This window comes from Anguilla anguilla, chromosome 3 (assembly GCF_013347855.1).
Source record: "Anguilla anguilla isolate fAngAng1 chromosome 3, fAngAng1.pri, whole genome shotgun sequence".
NCBI classification, from domain to species: Eukaryota; Metazoa; Chordata; class Actinopteri; order Anguilliformes; family Anguillidae; genus Anguilla; species Anguilla anguilla.
Genome location: NC_049203.1, coordinates 71522341 through 71540260, shown reverse-complemented (window position 1 = coordinate 71540260; position 17920 = coordinate 71522341). Strand labels below are relative to the sequence as shown.

Here is a 17920-nt window from a genome sequence, read left to right as displayed (position 1 = left end):
TAAAATCACCTCTGCCAAAACCTGTCTGAGAAATGTGCTGATAATCAACCACAGGTGCCCCCCCCCCCCCCCCCCCCCCCCCGTAAAAAAAAGGCCAAACACAGGCTGGCTAACCAACAACAATTTGTTTCTGTGAGGCAAGACGACCTTCTAGCTCGACAAGATACACGCACAAGAAATTTGGCATTTTCCTGATACAGCATGTGACCTGGCTTTGTCCCACCCAAGCAGTTATGGCCTCTAACCCAGCTCTGCCCCCACCAGAAATTTGCTCCTGTTATAGAAATACTCCACACCATATGTAACCCCTGCATAAACATACAAGCAGCCTATTTTTAAATTTACAAAACTTGTTTGCAAAAATGTACACATGAGTTTATTTTCTGGAAGAATGCCCTATTATGTGCGACAATTAGTAAGGTACTACATGAGAACTTTCATTTTTGTTTATTCAAACATTAACTCCGCAAAAAAGGGTTTTATTCAGCTTTCACCAACCGCAGACAAACAATACAGTACAGTACACTCAACTAGTTGACGTTTAGTCTTATTTGCACACAGATAACTACCTTAGCTGTACATCTTTAAAGAATGCACTTCATTGGCCAGTCAGCCCCGCCGTAACAAGTTGAAACGGAACTGAATTTACATCCCTGCACTAGTGGTACCAGCATCGTTACGCGCCAGATGGACTGTGATGACGCGATACCCTCGGACAGCAGGAAGCCTCTGTTTGTTTTGAAACATTTGTGTGGTGTGATAAAAACATGCCCACTCACTGGTCGGAGATGTAGCTAATATGGAACTACAGAGAGCTACTTCAAGAGGGATTGCCTGGTTTTACTATGAAAACGAACGTCGTATTGCGCAAGAGCACATGCGCTATTCACCAAGCTATTGTTGCCGACAGCTCGGTTAGCCATACAATGCAACAGGCTACATTCACGCGTTTTATGGTTTAGCCTACTTAGAGTTACTGTATAGCCTCGTGCAACATGAAGTAACCAACTTCATCCTAATGACAGTAACTTCCAAAAGGACATACACCAAACCTGAACGTTTGCTGAACAAATGATGCGAACAACCAACCACATAAGTAAAATATTTTTGGTGTGGTGTGGAAAGGGAGCGAGTAAAAACACAAATCTGGCCAGGCGCGTTCAAAACGAATGATAACACGCGCATCCAACCACACACACTGACGGCGGTTTTAAAAAGTTACTGGAATTAATTGGTGAGGACAGCGGCTGACTGTACTGTCCCTGGTCAGAACAGCACGTCCACAGAAGAGCAAGTGCTTCGGTGTTACTGGCCATGGACGGAAGAAATTGGGCCACTTCAAGTTGACACGAACAATATCGCCCCCTATCGTTGGCTTTTCACTGTCAGTGGAAAAGGGGAAAGTAGGTCACCCAGTCTCTGATTTTGGAACCAACATGAACTACCGTAAACATACCAACCCTTAATGTTACGCCCCCCCCCCCCCCCAAAAAAAAACAGTGGAAAAAGAACTACATGTGCGTAAACACAAAGGGCACTCACCTAATTCTACAGCTTGGTTATACTTCTCGAGCGCTTCCGGATAATCCTTCTGTTTCCACAAACTTTCCCCTTCAAGCCAGTACCGCCTGGCTTTGCTTTCCGAGTCGAACCACTTTTCCAGCAAGCCACTAAGAATCACATTTACTCTGAAACCCATGGGCTGGATAATTCCGTTCTTTTTGTTCAGCTTATATTTGCACATGCTACATTCGGTGACGCTATCGTTGTCCAGGCATCGTTTGCAGAAAGTGTGCCCGCACTGTAAGGTTGTAGGCTCGGTCAACAAGGACTTGCAAAGCCGACATGAAAACAGGTCTAGAGATTTCTCCTCTTCTAGCGCGCCCTCGCTACCCTCAATGCCCCCATCTCCGCTCAGTTGGCAGCCGGGTTTGTTCTCTATACTTTTTAGGGACTCGTTTTTATCCCGCAGGCTCCGCGCGATGCTTTCGACTAAAAGTCCCAGTTCTTCCGACCGGAGTCTGCTGAGACTGGCGGCCGTGCAGTAGGAGTCCAGCGCCTCGGCTATCCGCCCGCACCGAGCCAAGGCGTCTGCTCTGCGCAAACAAAGTCCCCGATCCGGTTGGGCGAGATCCGCTAGTTGAGACCCGTAGATCTCTGCAGCGAAATCAAAGTCCCCTGCGCGGCTGGCCTCCTCCGCCACTTCAAGCATTTCTGCACACAGACCCGCTGCATCAGGGTTGGATATATCGTGGACAAATTGTTCCGTACGGTGTTGTATCCCCGTCTCCATTTTCGATCCGGACGCTAGCTAGCTGTAGGGAGGAAAACAAAAGTCGAATAAATTTAGAAGGCCAAATACAATCGGATCTACACTCCGGGTTATACAATCACTGGTTGTTTTGAAGAGGCGTATCCTTTCCCAGACACACACAAATATGGCACTTCCTAAAACTAGGCCTCATCAAAAACCTCCGCCTTCGCAACACAAGCAAAACAATACTGGAACACTGCTTTAAGCCGTTTGGCAAATACTTCTTTCTTTCCTAATCGTAGACGCCCTGTCTTAGGATCCATGTTCCGTCCGTAAATAAAAAGGTAAATTTAATTAAACGTAAAACGTGATAAGGGCCAGTGGGCTTTGTGACGGCCGGACCATTCCCTCTTTGCTTTCGTATACAAGGGGCGGTCTCGAGCCTCTTTCAAATCCACGTCGGTGTGCTAGCTAGCTGAAGTTGAATTTTCATCAGCCTTTTCTGTTCATAAGCACCACAAAAGTCCATGTTTACTTCGACTAAAAATGAGCCAAATGTGAACTGCCATATTTGATATGCGTGCTAATGCACACCGACTACCGATTTACACGACCTACACCATACTACGGTAAATAATGTTATACGCCGACTAATCTGCTTTGAATGAGAAGTCCAGCAAAAAGAACCACTCAATTATGAAGCGCAAAAAAGTAGGCTACCCTCCCTCTCCCGGTATGCAAGTCAACCGCCGGATCCACGGACTTTTTTGTCCATCGTCCAGAATGAAACGGAACAAATAAACGTCAGTTTTACATCACCTGCTTTATATAAGACCTGGGCCACTCGCAAAAACATGCGCTGGTTTTCGTAGCCCTAGTCAATTGCGTGTAGTTATTCCTCTTTGGACAGCAACAATTAAATCATTCCATGGTGACGGTGTACATGCGATCACGCGAAGTTTACTAAATAAATAAAACTACATGGCGTTACATATTCACAGCACCTTCCCCGTACCTCAATGGGTACGAAGTGCACACACGATTATGCGCAGCCGGCACGTGACACCGGCGACATTGGCTGATTGGTTGATTATATGGTTCGCTTATATAACCGCACGACCGTTGTATAACCAGTTGCCTGCAACGCTGAGAAGAGAGAATAATGTATGGGCCCGTGCCGGCTGACGAAGCGCGCACATTTATTATTTCTGTTTTATCGAATGTGGTTGCAAATAAAACCAGAGACAGCTTGGAGGGTCGCGCGTAATACAGTACCGTTAATTTTGATGGTAAAAGTTGCGGGAAAATGGTGTGATACAAGTTTATCGAACAACTGGTTCGATTAATTTATTTTATCTAATACTTTACATAACTTCCATGCATTAACAGTGCGTTACAATGGAGTCCAACAAGCCCCAGTTCATGTCCTTTAGCTACCAAATAATCATACAAATAATACATTAATTTCATCTGTAGGCCTACATGCAAACTATCAAGTGTGCCCTGTATTTGCGTGTGTGGAATTTATTGGTTAATTCACATCAACGATTTTACTTAATCACTCTGATAACCGACATTATGTGACATAAAGCTGATTTAAGAATCATCTGAGGATTCTTAATAAATCCGTCTTCCTCATCAGCTGGAGCCATGTTACATTTACTTTGGGTCTACATTTGTTTTCTGACATTTGTGTTTTAATTGGGAAGTTATTTCTGGAAGCACCTTGTTAGGCTATGGTGCTATATGAGTTTTATGCAAGTGTGTTTTTGGTTTTTGTAAGCAGTATTTCAGGGTAGACTGGGCTGTATGACCTGGTATGACACTTTAATGTGGGGTGGAGTTGAGCAAATGCAAATAGTTAAAACTTTACCTGACTGTTGCATTTGGAAGTCAGTAGTTCATGATGTGGGGACTTTATGTTGGCTTTTCAAGGAAATTTAAATCCATATTTATGAAACCAAAACCACTTCCCTGTAATTTATGTGACAGCTTTTCTAATTTGAATAACTTAATGATAACTTAAGCCAGAGCTCTCAAACTCCAGTCCTTGTGGACTTTCGTATCTGCAGACTAGTATCAGCCACTAAATGTAAGTAATTGATTGCTCCACACATCTTATTTCCAAGGTCTTGGCTGCTGATTTAACAAGAACAACTAAAACCTGTAGATACTTCAGCCCTGCGGAACTTGAGTTTGACACCCCCGATCAAAGCCTATTAAAGCCTATTGAAAAGGTGAAAAGCTCAGCTGAGTCATGTTTGCTAGAATGAGATTTGTGTGCACCAACTCTACACAAATATGGGTACACTTAATCGTTTTTAAAATGTATTTAATCCCTGAATGGATTTGTATGAACCACCTATTCTGGGTTGGAAGTTCACCCATATAAACGTTATTGTGCGGGGGTGTGAGTCATCAGGCTTCCTTTAGATACTGCATGGCCCTCTGTGGGAGGAAAACGAGGAATAAATGGATGGGTCGAGGTTCTCTTTGTATGTGTCGGCAAACAGGAGACTGAGAGAGCCCCGTTAGAGGCAGCGTGGAACAGGAGCAGATCTCCCGAACTGCAAGGGCTGTTTCTACAGCTCCAGGGAGCACACTTCAGCTTCAACAAGGACTTAAGTTTTGGAATAATCCTGGACTGATCCGAGATTGGTGTTGAAGGTAATCTACAGGATTCCCTCAGATGGTTGAGTTACCATCCTGTAAGGCTGCAGCATTGAGGCCTAACATTGAGTGGGTTGTGTGCTGTCGTTGTGGTTATCATGTGCAGTTTTCACCCAGACAGTCCATATTTTAGTATTTGTCTGTTTTTTCTAGGGATGGATCATTAATTTTTTTCTAAAAAGATTTTTACCCTGCATTTTATTGTGTGTGTGTGCCTGTGCGTTTATGTGTGTGCATCAAGCAATTGTTTAATCTCTCCCACCCCTTCAGTTAATTCCAGCAGTAATTGGTGCTCCATTGTAAAAAAAATATTGCCAAGTTTAATCTATTCCAAAGTCCAAATCTATTGGCTCTCCTAACAACATGAAAAAAGAGGGAATAATTTCCGGCCTCTGCTTTGTGGCAAAACTACAGGCATTACCCCATACAGCTCCCTGCTGTCTGTGCAAGCTACAGGCATTACCCCATACAGCTCCCTGCTGTCTGTGCAAGCTACAGGCATTACCCCATACAGCTCCCTGCTGTCTGTGCAAACTACAGGCATTACCCCATACAGCTCCCTGCTGTCTGTGCAAACTACAGGCATTACCCCATACAGCTCCCTGCTGTCTGTGCAAACTACAGGCATTACCCCATACAGCTCCCTGCTGTCTGTGCAAACTACAGGCATTACCCCATACAGCTCCCTGCTGTCTGTGCAAACTACAGGCATTACCCCATACAGCTCCCTGCTGTCTGTGCAAAACTACAGGCATTACCCCATACAGCTCCCTGCTGTCTGTGCAAACTACAGGCATTACCCCACGTGTAAAAGCCTTAAGAAAGTGTCATGTTGCTGTAAATGTGGTTCCCTGCTGAATAAAACACACTGTACCACTTAGGATAACTTGTCCAGTGTTGTGTAGGTGAAAATGTGGCAGCCCTACTTGGCATGTGTAAGTGTAACCCTGTTGGTGGATGCCTCTGAGGCTAGGTCCCTTCAGCTTACTGTGGGCACAGTCCAGTCTGCTGTTTATACTGTCAGTAGTGAACAGATCAGCTGTGATCTGGGACTAAAACCCTGAGCAGCTGGAAAGAAGCTGCATGGTCAAATATTGGGAAAACTTTCCCCGTTCCTCCTTATTATTCTCCCACTCACTCTACTTTGCAGTGATGCTCACACTATTTCCAATTTATATTGTATTGGTAGGTGATTAGTATTAATACCTGCTGAAATGAATTGTTGATTGTTTATAAAATAAAGTTTGTAACGTGAAAGCATCCAAGGCGATCTCAGATACATGCCTGTTCATCTGACAAACACTGTTTATCTCACACAGACCTGCTTATTCCAGAAACCTGCTTATTCGCAACTTATGCGCTCCTTCACAAACTGATGAAGAAGAAAGTCCCTTTTGTGTGAGGGAAATATAGCACATGAGGCTTTCTCTGTGTTTTCATTCATTAATGGGGTGGAGGCACAGGTGTTTCTATGGCAACAGTTATCCATATACATATACTCACCGGCCACTTCATTAAGTACACCTGCTCAACTGCAAACTGCACCTGTTAACGCAAATATCTAATCAGCCAATTACATGGCAGCAACTCAGTGCATTTAGGCATGTAGACATGGTCAGACGATCTGCTGAAATTCAAACCAAGCATCAGAATGGGGAAGAAAGGTGATTTAAGTGACTTTGAACGTGGCATGGTTGTTGGTGCCAGATGGGCTGGTTTGAGTATTTCAGAAACTGCTGATCTACTGGGATTTTCACGGACCATCATCTCTAGGGTTTACAGAGAACAGTCCGAAAAAAAGAAAAGGGTGTGTCAGGGCGTACTCCGCCAATGGGGACCTCACAGCACATGCAGCGGTGTTTCACAGCCTCCGATCTTACCAGTTATTTGTGCAATAATGGCTTTCATCGTAAAAATCAGACATAACTGGAAACAGGTTGTATAAGAATTAAAAGATGCCTCACCTGGACCACCACCAATATGTGGTGCCCACCTGGGAGGAGTGAGCAGATGGTTTAGTGCCAGACGGGTCAACCTCATCGACTGCACACTTAACAAGTAGATTACCCAGGTCCCTAAAGCACCTCATTATAATTCTCCAAATTCAGATTCAGCTGAGAAGTCCACCTCTGACCTGCTCTTCCTGTCTACCACAGTGGGATGTGTAATACTATAAAGATATTATCTTATATATCAAGTAGTTATGATGTTGTCAGCTCAATTTGAGAGGACACAGAGATGAAACCATGAACTGTACAGAAAGGATGGGGGTGTAAGTGTGCACCACATTATGGACTTCTGACCCAAGTCATATTCAGAATACTTTAGACGCTGGAAACATTCGAAAGCACACCTCATTATCCCTGGGAATTTTCAACAAAACAAAAACATGTCACCTGACCAAAGCAAATTAAAATTGAAAATTGATGCTTTTTAAACTTTTCAGTAAACTACTGGAAATTTCTTAGGGGTTGAAGGCCTAGGCCTGCTCACTCATGCAACATCCAGGAAGTAAGATTCTCTTCATAATGTCATAAAAAAGTGAAAATTCAAGTTTGTGGAGCTTCTTCAAAACACTTCCTCCATATTCATCCACACGTGAGTATCTTTCTGTCGTTATACCGGTGGAAAGGGAGACAGTCAAAGCCACTGTCATGTGGAGGGAACTGAACCAAACCTACAGACAGCAACAGGGAGGTGCATCAGACTCACAGGGAAGTGTCAGAGCAGACTTGTACGCTCACGGTGTGTGTGGACTGGTAACAGCAGGAATTCCTTTTGGAAGCGTTTCTTACATACTCAGAAAATCGTCTGCTTATTGGTGAGAGAAAAGGACCGCAGGAGAGAACAGTGCTACCTTTTGATCACAGTAACTTTTATTGTCCATTTTTAAATGAAACCTAACAATGAAGATGTCTTTGTGGAGCCTGTTTTATCGCTCCAGCATGGCTGACTGGTGCCCCCTAGTGCATGAGTACGCAAACTGCAGAGACAGATATAGTGTACTGGAGAAGCACACAAGAGTCTTGAGTGTCAACACAAATCTCACAGCGCTCTGACTCACACAGGCACTGTGCCATCAATCCCACCAATCACAGCGCTCATTCTGCCAGGGAGCGGCTTCTGGTCGGCCCTGCAGAGGGCGGGGCTCTCACACTGTCCTATGGCTGAGGATCAGCAGGCTGTCCAGGCGCCCAGCTTCCGCACCATCTGGTCATCATCACACCTGAGCCTCTAAACGAGCTCAGGCTAATTATCCAGATCTGACCCAAATCTGTACTTCCGCGTGCAAGCTTGCATACATACATACATACATGAACACACACACACACATGCACACACACACACACACACACACGTACACACACACAGTTAGATTTTATTGGATTTGGGATCTTGCAGTTGGACTACCCTGGGGAAGGTCACCAAACAGCAGAGTCCATAGTCAGCCAATCAAGGAAGATACAACAGCCAATTTCCGCTAATCAGAGAGCTCATTGTAATTGACTAACGAATCAGGAGCTTCACAACCATCAAACCATTACAGTCATCGACAGCTGATCATTAATGCATTATGGCATCTTTCCAAGATCCTTCAGCAGCTCTAGAAAAATGAGCTTCTGAGTCTCCATCAAGGGGAAAAGGGAGCCCACCATAATCTCCATCCCTACTGCTCCACCATTCCATAATCTCCATCTCTGCTACTCCACCATTCCATAATGTCCATCTCTGCTACTCCACCATTCCATAATCTCCATCTCTGCTGCCCCACCATTCCATAATCTCCATCTCTACTGCTCCACCATTCCATAATCTCCATCTCTGCTACTCCACCATTCCATAATCTCCATCTCTGCTGCCCCACCATTCCATAATCTTCATCTCTGCAGCTCCACCATTCCATAATCTCCATCTCTGCAGCTCCACCATTCCATAATCTCCATCTCTGCAGCTCCACCATTCCATAATCTCCATCTCTGCAACTCCACCATTCCATAATCTCCATCTCTGCAGCTCCATCATTCAATAATCTCCATCTCTGCTACTGCACCATTCCATAATCTCCATCTCTGCAGCTCCACCATTCCATAATCTCCATCTCTGCAGCTCCACCATTCCATAATCTCCATCTCTACAGCTCCACCATTCCATAATCTCCATCTCTGCTGCCCCACCATTCCATAATCTTCATCTCTGCAGCTCCACCATTCCATAATCTCCATCTCTGCAGCTCCACCATTCCATAATCTGTGTCTGTGGCTTGTGACTGTAGCTCAGGAGAGAAAAACATGTATTTTTCCTGTTTTTAAGCACACATTGTCAGAGGGTTCCCTCTTCAGTTTATTAGGAAATAGCCAATGAGAGGCACTCCTCCTTCCCTGGACCCGCCCTCAGTACGAAAGGACAGATGAGCAGGTCAGAGTGCAGCAGTACTGCTGCTCCATAGCAATATAATGTTAGTCCAGGTATAGTAATGTATGTGTTCTCCTCTCAAAGGAGTAATGTCAGACAGTCACTGCAGCCTCAAAATAACATTATTATTATTATTATTATTATTATTATTATTATTATCCATACAGTACATTGTTAAATAAAACTACACTCAGGCCTCTCTGTAATCAAATGGAAACACAGCGGCTACCCATTGCTGAAACGTTTCCATGGTGACCGCTTTGACACATGGAGACGAGGGGGTGTGGAGGGTGTCTCCCCCCCCCCCTCCAGAGATCCAGAGACCAGAGCCGTGGACGTGCCCACAAGAACCACTTCCAAGCAGGCCAACGATCATCTCTCCTACCAGAGGCCTGCTCCCCTTCCTGAAGAGTGATCTGCTCAGGGTCACATGACCAGATATGGCTCTGCATGTTTACTGTCTCTCTCTCGCTCCCCCTCTCCTTCTCTCCATCTCTTCCTCTCTCCCTCCCTCTTTCTACAAGCCGTGTTCAGGAACTTTAGGAAAACAGAAAAAGAGGTGCAGGAGGTGGGAGGGAGGAGGGACCCGATGTGGCCGTGAGCCGCTTTTATTTTGGCGGGTTAGTCCAGGAGGAAGTTGGGCCGCTGGTAACCAAAGAGGCTAAAATCTCCCTGGAAACGAGCGTAGAGACGGCGGATGTCACGCTTGCTGATGCCGGAGAAATAGCGCTCCACCTTGGTGCGGTTATAGCGGGTGATGCCAGGGGGGATTGTGGGATAGGAGACCAGGCGGTGGATGCCGGCGGCCCGCAGGATGAAGGGAGCGTCCCTCTCCAGGGTCTCGTGGTGTCCCACCACGCTGTAGCCGATCTCGCAGGGAGCACACAGCTCAGTGTAGCTCACCCAGTGGATAACGTGGTCCCCAAACTGCCGGTCCAATCGACGGCGGCCAGGGTCGCCCAGGTAACGGACAAAGTCCTCAAAGCGCAGGCCCGGGGCCCCCTCGCGCTGCGTCCGGCGGTATTTACGGATGATGGCGGGCGCAATGTCGTGCTTGTACCAGGGCTCAAATCGCGGGTTCTGCAGGAACTTGTCCTTGAAAGCAGAGATGAGTCTCTCAAAGGGGTCGCGCACGATGAAGAACTTAAAATACGTGCTGAGCCTGGGGGGGGGCAGGAAACTCACATCAGCACATGACCACACCCCCATACAGCACAACCCTCCAATATACAGGTTAACCATTTAATCACACCCCTGTACAACAAGACAACACCCCCTAAAGTGTGACCACACCTCCATAGTGAACAAAATCCTCTAGAGCATGATCACTCCACATGCAGCCCACATGACCACACCCTATATTAGGGTTGGGCCCATGTAAAAATTTTCAAACCGGTTTGATATTAAGCCAAATACCGGACCGGTAATACCGAATTCTACCACTAGATGTCACACATGACTCAGCCGCTCCCGAGTGGAACAGTCACCCCAATTGCCAATTTTGATCCGGGCTGCAAAAATGATCCGGGTGACGCAATGCCATTGTAAAACAGCTGTTATAGCCATTGTGACGTAGTTAACATTTCGTTACAGCATCCGTTGCTATGGAGACAGAGCGCAATTAAGCCCCGCCCACACCGGAGGGGAAAACAATTAATCGCTCTCCATTGACTTTGTATTGCGTGAAGGTGCCTCCTTGTCACTTTCGCCTGCCAGCAAACAACAGAAAAATGCCTTAAAGGTGGTGTGTGGTGGGATGCACTACCAGCTGTGTAAAGAACCCAGAACTAAGTTTTTATAAGCTGCCAAACCAAAAAACCTGTCCTAACATTGGAGTCTCGTGGCGTGTCAGCTAGCAAGCTAGCTACAGGCTACAGTACGTTACTGTCATTCAAAATAAGTTGGAGTGGCTAGCGACGTTGTTTCAACAAGCTTGTAGATGGCTAAGAAGGGGAAGCTAAAATGATAGCTACTTAGCTAGCGTTAATAAAATTTCAGGTAATAAGTAGCTAACGTTAGCTAAGTTCTAGCTGCCATGTTTAAACTACGATTAATTTCTGCATCAGTTTCACCAGAAGCCCCCCGAGCCAAAGGCAAATACCGTTTTTCAGAGACCGTTATAATATTGTCGCTACACTGAAGTAGCAAGCTAGAGCCAGACTAACGCAGGTAGACATAGGGTGCTAAAATAACACTTTGACAAGCTTAAATATAATGTTTTTAGCTAGCTACAGGCATTTTGTTAGCGTTTCAGCCCTTGGTTGCATATTGTGGCGCCGATTGCGTTCCCCTCCGGTGGGCGTGGTTTTCACAGTATGACGCATTGCGCTCTGTCTCTATGCCGACTCTCCCAGCCTTGATACATTCAATCTGTTGCATTAAAGATTCTAAGACAACTCCGCAATTTCTCTGGTTTAACGGGTTATTTTCCATTCTGAAATGCAGTCGTATTAGTAAATGGCTACACATGTCATCTACCTTGCAAGCAGTTGGCTATCTCCCTGGATATAAATGAAATGTTTTTAACAGAAAATAATAATAATAAACGCGATTTTATCCACAGAAATGGCTATACAAAAAGGAAAAATAAATGTTGTGGTGTCGTTGACACTAACTCTGCCATGTCTCATCTCGTCACCCCAAAAAACACATGGACTTTCTGGTAAACAACACACCGCGCGCCATGCGCATCGTCTTCCCCCCACCCACCTTTGATTGGTCTACTGAAATTTGATCTCCTTGTTGCCGGCCTCGGCCTTGCACGGCCTGTCAATCTTCTTTTTTTTTTTTTTTTTTTTTTTCAGTCCGTTTATAAACAAACATAAAATATTATGTTAATCACGTTGTCATATTGCTTATTACTAATGCAATACAAGTTGGATTTAGCGCCGGCCGCACAGGTTGCTGATGTAATCTACTTTTTAATTTGCCAGAACGTCTCATAATGACAAATGCCGGTTCAGTCAGTTAGCATAAAATCAAACCGGTTTAAGCTCGTATACCGGACCAGCAAAACCGGAAACCGACCCAACCCTACCCTACCCTATATAACACACCCACACACCATACAGCACAACCACACCCTATGTAACACAACCACACACCATACAGCACAACCACACCCTATATAACACACCCACACACCATACAGCACAACCACACCCGACATAACACACCCACACACCATACAGTACAACCACAGGCTATATAACACACCCGTACACCATACAGCACAACCACACCCTGTATAACACACCCACACACCACACAGCACAATCACACCCTATATAACACACCCACACACCACAACCACACCCTATATAACACAACCACACACCATACAGCACAACCACACCCTATATAACACACTCACACACCATACAGCACAACCACACCCTATATAACACACCCACACTCCATACAGTACAACCACACCCTATATAACACACCCACACACCATACAGCACAACCACACCCTATATAACACACCCACACTCCATACAGTACAACCACACCCTATATAACACACCCACACACCATACAGTACAACCACAGGCTATATAACACACCTGTACACCATACAGTACAACCACACCCTATATAACACACCCGTACACCATACAGCACAACCACACCCTATATAACACACCCACACACCATACAGCACAACCACACCCGACATAACACACCCACACACCATACAGTACAACCACAGGCTATATAACACACCCGTACACCATACAGCACAACCACACCCTGTATAACACACCCACACACCACACAGCACAATCACACCCTATATAACACACCCACACACCACAACCACACCCTATATAACACAACCACACACCATACAGCACAACCACACCCTATATAACACACCCACACACCATACAGCACAACCACACCCTATATAACACAATAATGAAGAATACCGATTAGAATGGAACTGGGGGGGCCTTTTTCGGCAGGAGGGCTCGTACCTGTGCCGGATCCCCTGCTCACTCAGCGATGACAGGCGGGGCAAGCCGTTCTTCTCATGGTCATGCACCACACTCTCCGGAATTTCCTCCACCGTAGAGAAAGCTCCTAACGCTCGGGAAAGTAAGGAGAATTCAATGAGAAACGCTCTCTACCTGTTGGGTTTAGTTTCCTACCACAGGACAGAAAGTACTAACGATCTCCAAGGCTCTATCTGTGCTGGTCTCTACCTGTGCTGCTCTCCATCTGCGCTGCTCTCTATCTGGCCTGCTCTCCTCTACGCTGCTCTCTAGCTGTGCTGCACTCAATCTGTGCTGTCCTGCAGTTACAAAATAAAGACTCAGTTTCCCATGATGCTTAGGGCTAAGAAAGCACGTGTAGGGGTCACAAATTATAATATTCAAACATCCACTCTCCAGCGGAAGAGTGAAAATGCACTTCCATACCAAAGGAATGAAATGGCAGTCCCGTCCCTCACCGTTCAGGACGATCAGGACCTTCTTCCACTGGGTGTTTCCCACTTTGGGCGTCTGGCAGAACAGGATCTTGTGCTTGTCGCAGACGAAAATGCGGTCCAGGACGAACCTGCTGACGGGCGTGTGCGTGAGGTTCCTCAGTGACGCGTTGCCACACACGCTGGAGAGGAGCTCCAGCCGCTGCGTCTCCACGGCCTGCCAGTCCAGCGGGTCCAGCGTGCCACCGGCCGCAGACTGGCACAGCCACGCAGGGAGAAACAGTGTCTGTTAAACAAGTGCATTGTGGGATGCAGGGTGTGTACACATCAACATACAGCACTGCAAGCCTATAGGCCTCAGAAGTCGTGTCGTCATTCCCTTCGGGTTTGTTAGCATTTTCGAGACTTCCGGTTCAAAAAATAGACGCCCCTATGGGACAAATGAATGGCGATTTCCGAATTCCTTTAAAATAAATTATGGCATTTTGACGTTTTTTGTATATGAAAAAATAAAGCTTTTTACCCATTTTTTATAATCTAAAAAAATTGTGTCCTTTTAAAAAGCGAATTGCTAATGGCTAAGTGGTTAACCACCCGAGATGGCCCGTCACACAATTACAACATCACACACAGAACTGTTTCCATACACGCGCGAAAACCGTTTTCTTCCTCTTGTTTCCCGTTAGTGTGATAAATTATACATTTTTCTATTTTTTACAGTTGTATATATCGTTGTAAACATCTTAATATAACTAGGCTACTTGCGCTTCACAAGCGTTGCCAGGGAACCGCAAGAGCTGTGACGTAAATAACATGCGCAGCAGTGTTAGCTTTTTGTTAGCAAAATAATTGTTTCAGTTGAAAAACAACATCGGAATTCAGCGGATCCAGTGCCAGATATGCCAGAGATATGTGTCCAGATAAAAACGCCAGCTTAAATCACAGACTGTGACAGGGACGGTTATGTGAAAATCCATTCATTTTTCCATAGAGAAATTTCCCTTCGAACCGGAATTCCATATATGGGCAAGGTTTTTGCACTGCGTTTCGTCAGACTTCTGAGGCCTATGTCACATCCAGGTCCTGTTTCACATACATCGCCAATACAGGCTCATTTGTGCCTTATCAAATTATCTCATGAATTAAATTCAGGCTTACTCCATTTCACAAACTTGAATTACGTTCTGATGAGTTCATCTGGGCCAGAGGTCCTTAATCTTATCCAGAAAGGGCCGGTGTGGGTGCAGGCTTTCATTCCAACCAAGCAGCAACACACCTGATTCTATTAATCAAGGTCCTTAGCAAAGGCTACTCTAGTGGTTGATTAGTAGAATCAGGTGTGTAACTGCTCAGTTAGAACAAAAGCCTGCACCGACACCGGCCCTTTCTGGATAAGACTGAGGACCCCTGATCTAGGACAACTGGCCACACCAGCTCTGCTATAAAGAGGAGATGAATCGCACACCAAAAACAGGATCACATTCCTTATATGGACACAAGGGGTTGTGCTTCAGAAGATTCAGATGGTGGTGCTACTGGGAGGACATTTGAAAACACTATAAAAGCGTATTGGAAATTCATTAGTGATTATGTGAATATTACCACAGTGAAACCCTTTTGCAAATTATATCAAATTTCCCTGTAACTGCAGAGAAAACTTGCATGGCCATGACATCTGATGAACGCAGCGATATGCCTTCTGAATGCACGCTACTTCCTGTTTGCTCGGCAGGCTGCTGCATCACTGATCTTTTCATTTCTGAGGCTTCATTATTTTTATTTCTGCTCAATATGTCATTATCTCCGCCTGCTGCAATTTCCACGTCATTACTCCAGTATTTATTGTGTAATCTCATATCCTGTTTTGTTTCCTTTTATTTTGTTTTCATTCTTGTCCTCAAATGTGATGCACTTAGCATTGGATTTTATGCATGAAAGGTGTTACACAAATAAAGTTCATTATTGATTTTCAGCATCGCCAACAGCATATAAAAATGCACCGATATGAGGAAGCGGAGGTCAATACAGTGGCTGCGTCACACAGACACAGACTACACACACACACACACACACACACACACATACACACACACACACAGACTGTGCGCACACACACACACACACAGACTGTGCGCACACACACACACACAGACTGTGCACACACACAAACACAGACTGTGCGCACGCGCACACACACACACACAGACTGTGCACACACACACACACACACACTGTGCGCGCACACACTGTGCACACACACACACACACACACAGACTGTGCGCACACACACACACACACACACACACACAGACTGTGCACACACACACACGCACACACACTCCATGTCGGCTGGGGGTTCGCAAGAGTGTCTCACCGGGCCCGGTGAAGCTGGGCTCTTCTCTGGCTCTCGGGCGGCAGGCGATTGGAGGTTTTTCATGGCCGACTCTGTCCAGCTCAGCAGCTCAGATTTACCCCCATAGTCTGGAACACAGAGGGAGAAACACTACAGAGATATGACCGTGGGTAACAGGCTACGCTGGAACACTACTGGGGGGATGGAACACTGTTCTTCCAAAAGATATTCCCTCATTTGGTGTTTTTATGATGGTGAGCGCCATCTAACTTGTCAGTCCAAAATCTCCCATAGGTGTTCAATTAGTTTGTGATTTGGTGACTGCCAAGCCCATAGCATATGATTCACATCATTTTCATACTCATCAATCCATCAGTGACCCCTTGTGCTCTGTGGATGGGGGCTTTGTCTTCCTGGAAAAGATCACTCCCATCAGGATAGAAATGCTTCATCATTGGATAAAGATAATCACTTACAATAACTTTGTATTGTACAGTGCACTTTCCCTCTAAGGGGACAAGTGGACCCAAGCCATGCCAGGAAAATGCCCCCCACAGCATAACTGTAGATCAGTGCCTATGGTTTTTGCACCACTGTACTCTCAAATGTGCATTTGTCTTTGTAGTGAGGGGTTTATGGAGTGCAACCCTAACATAATATCCCTCTCTATGTAGTTGTCGACAGACAAACTCACCATCCGGGACTCTAAAGTTCAAATTGATGAATTTGCTGGCGAACATGAGGATGAGCAGCACCCAGCCGCACGCACCGAGCAGCAGCCAGTGGTGCCGCATCCTGTCGGTCATCAGCCTGCGGCCGGCATGGGCACCACACGGACACCTGCGCGAGACCAACAGGGCGGACGCAGCTGAAGCAACGGCTGAATATCACTTTTATTAAATATAACCAGCAAGACTTTACATTTTGTTCAGGTCATCTAATAAATATCAGAACACTGAGCGAGAAAATTAAACGCCCCTTTCAAAATATTCCATTGTTTGAAAGATCCCGTTGACCATCGTTCAGCGTCGTAGGCCACTTTCACTCTCATATTATTATTATTATTGACGTTGTTATTATGTAATAAAAGACTACACTTAAATATATCTTAATTAGACAAAAACAAATACCAAAGCAGATTATAAGGAAACGAGTAAATGTGTAATTATAACTTTGCATGAACGATACAAAAAACAGTTATGTTCACAAACAGGATGCTATTTTCCTGGTTGTGAAGTTCGATAGTACTTCTACATTCGGAATGGAAGCACGCATAGTGTACTGGGTTGCTCGCTAGCTACACAGGAACGTTGCTACAGCATCCAGCTAACACAAACACGGAGGACCTGAATAACAGACAGGCTCCAGTAGGAAAAAATATAATTTAGCACTAAGTGCTAAATCTCTGAAATTTCTCCGCTTTTCTTGAATCGCTCCCTGTCCCGTTTCTCCAACATCCGTTTACGGAAACAACTGGCTTAATTAGGACGAATATTAAAATGCATTTAGGAATCCGCCGTGCTTATTTCGAGCAAGGGCAGCAACTGAAGGCCCTGGATTCCGCTATTCAAACATGCAAAGCCGGTCGGACTGATAACAGCCTGAAGTCCCACCCAGCAATTTGTGTCGGAGCAACGAACAAGTAAACATAGGCTACTCCACAAACTGCACAGGCCACGACCTACCTGCAAGATTACAACAGCGCGATCCGTTTTAGCTCAGCCCCATCTGTCCGTATTTCTGTAGCCTGGACGAACGCATGTACTTTCCGGGGCAAAAGGGAGGAGCCTCTGC

The 17920-nt window shown here is 45.5% G+C and overlaps 2 protein-coding genes across 6 annotated transcripts in view; both read right to left on the bottom strand.

Annotated features, from left to right (window-relative positions):
* The window catches only part of lonrf2 (LON peptidase N-terminal domain and ring finger 2), a 26274-nt gene extending 12868 nt beyond the window's left edge, over positions 1 to 13406 (bottom strand). Inside the window, exons 1-2 of one of the 3 annotated variants that reach the window (XM_035408620.1) lie at positions 13321 to 13406; positions 1543 to 2315 (exon numbers count right to left, since the gene is read on the bottom strand). In XM_035408620.1, the coding sequence (XP_035264511.1) occupies positions 1543 to 2293 (751 nt within the window). In that variant the 5' untranslated portion in view covers positions 2294 to 2315; positions 13321 to 13406. The other 2 variants (XM_035408621.1, XM_035408619.1) reach the window with 2 other exon arrangements.
* On the bottom strand, positions 7779 to 17920 carry chst10 (carbohydrate sulfotransferase 10). Of its 3 annotated transcripts, none has more exons than XM_035408622.1 (6): positions 17812 to 17920; positions 16821 to 16966; positions 16148 to 16254; positions 13797 to 14058; positions 13321 to 13426; positions 7779 to 10499 (listed from the first exon to the last, which is right to left on the bottom strand). In XM_035408622.1, the coding sequence occupies exons 2-6, from the start codon at positions 16930 to 16932 to the stop codon at positions 9959 to 9961; spliced, it is 1128 nt and encodes a 375-aa protein (XP_035264513.1). In that variant the 5' UTR covers positions 16933 to 16966; positions 17812 to 17920; the 3' UTR covers positions 7779 to 9958. The 3 variants fall into 3 exon arrangements, with proteins under 3 accessions (XP_035264513.1, XP_035264514.1, XP_035264515.1); XM_035408623.1 differs by having other exon boundaries at positions 13797 to 14028; XM_035408624.1 differs by lacking the exon at positions 17812 to 17920 and adding an exon at positions 16488 to 16539 and having other exon boundaries at positions 16821 to 16930.

What these genes read in the sequence shown, in the direction of transcription:
- chst10 (XM_035408622.1), bottom strand. Translation starts at nt 16,932, where the DNA reads ATGACCGACAGGATGCGGCACCACTGGCTGCTGCTCGGTGCGTGCGGC. An exon ending in GAACTTTAGAGTCCCGGATG is followed by an intron (nt 16,255 to 16,820) that starts GTGAGTTTGTCT and finishes TCTGTGTTCCAG; the next exon opens with ACTATGGGGGTAAATCTGAG. An exon ending in GAGCAGGGGATCCGGCACAG is followed by an intron (nt 10,500 to 13,320) that starts GTACGAGCCCTC and finishes GCCCCCCCCCAG; the next exon opens with GCTCAGCACGTATTTTAAGT.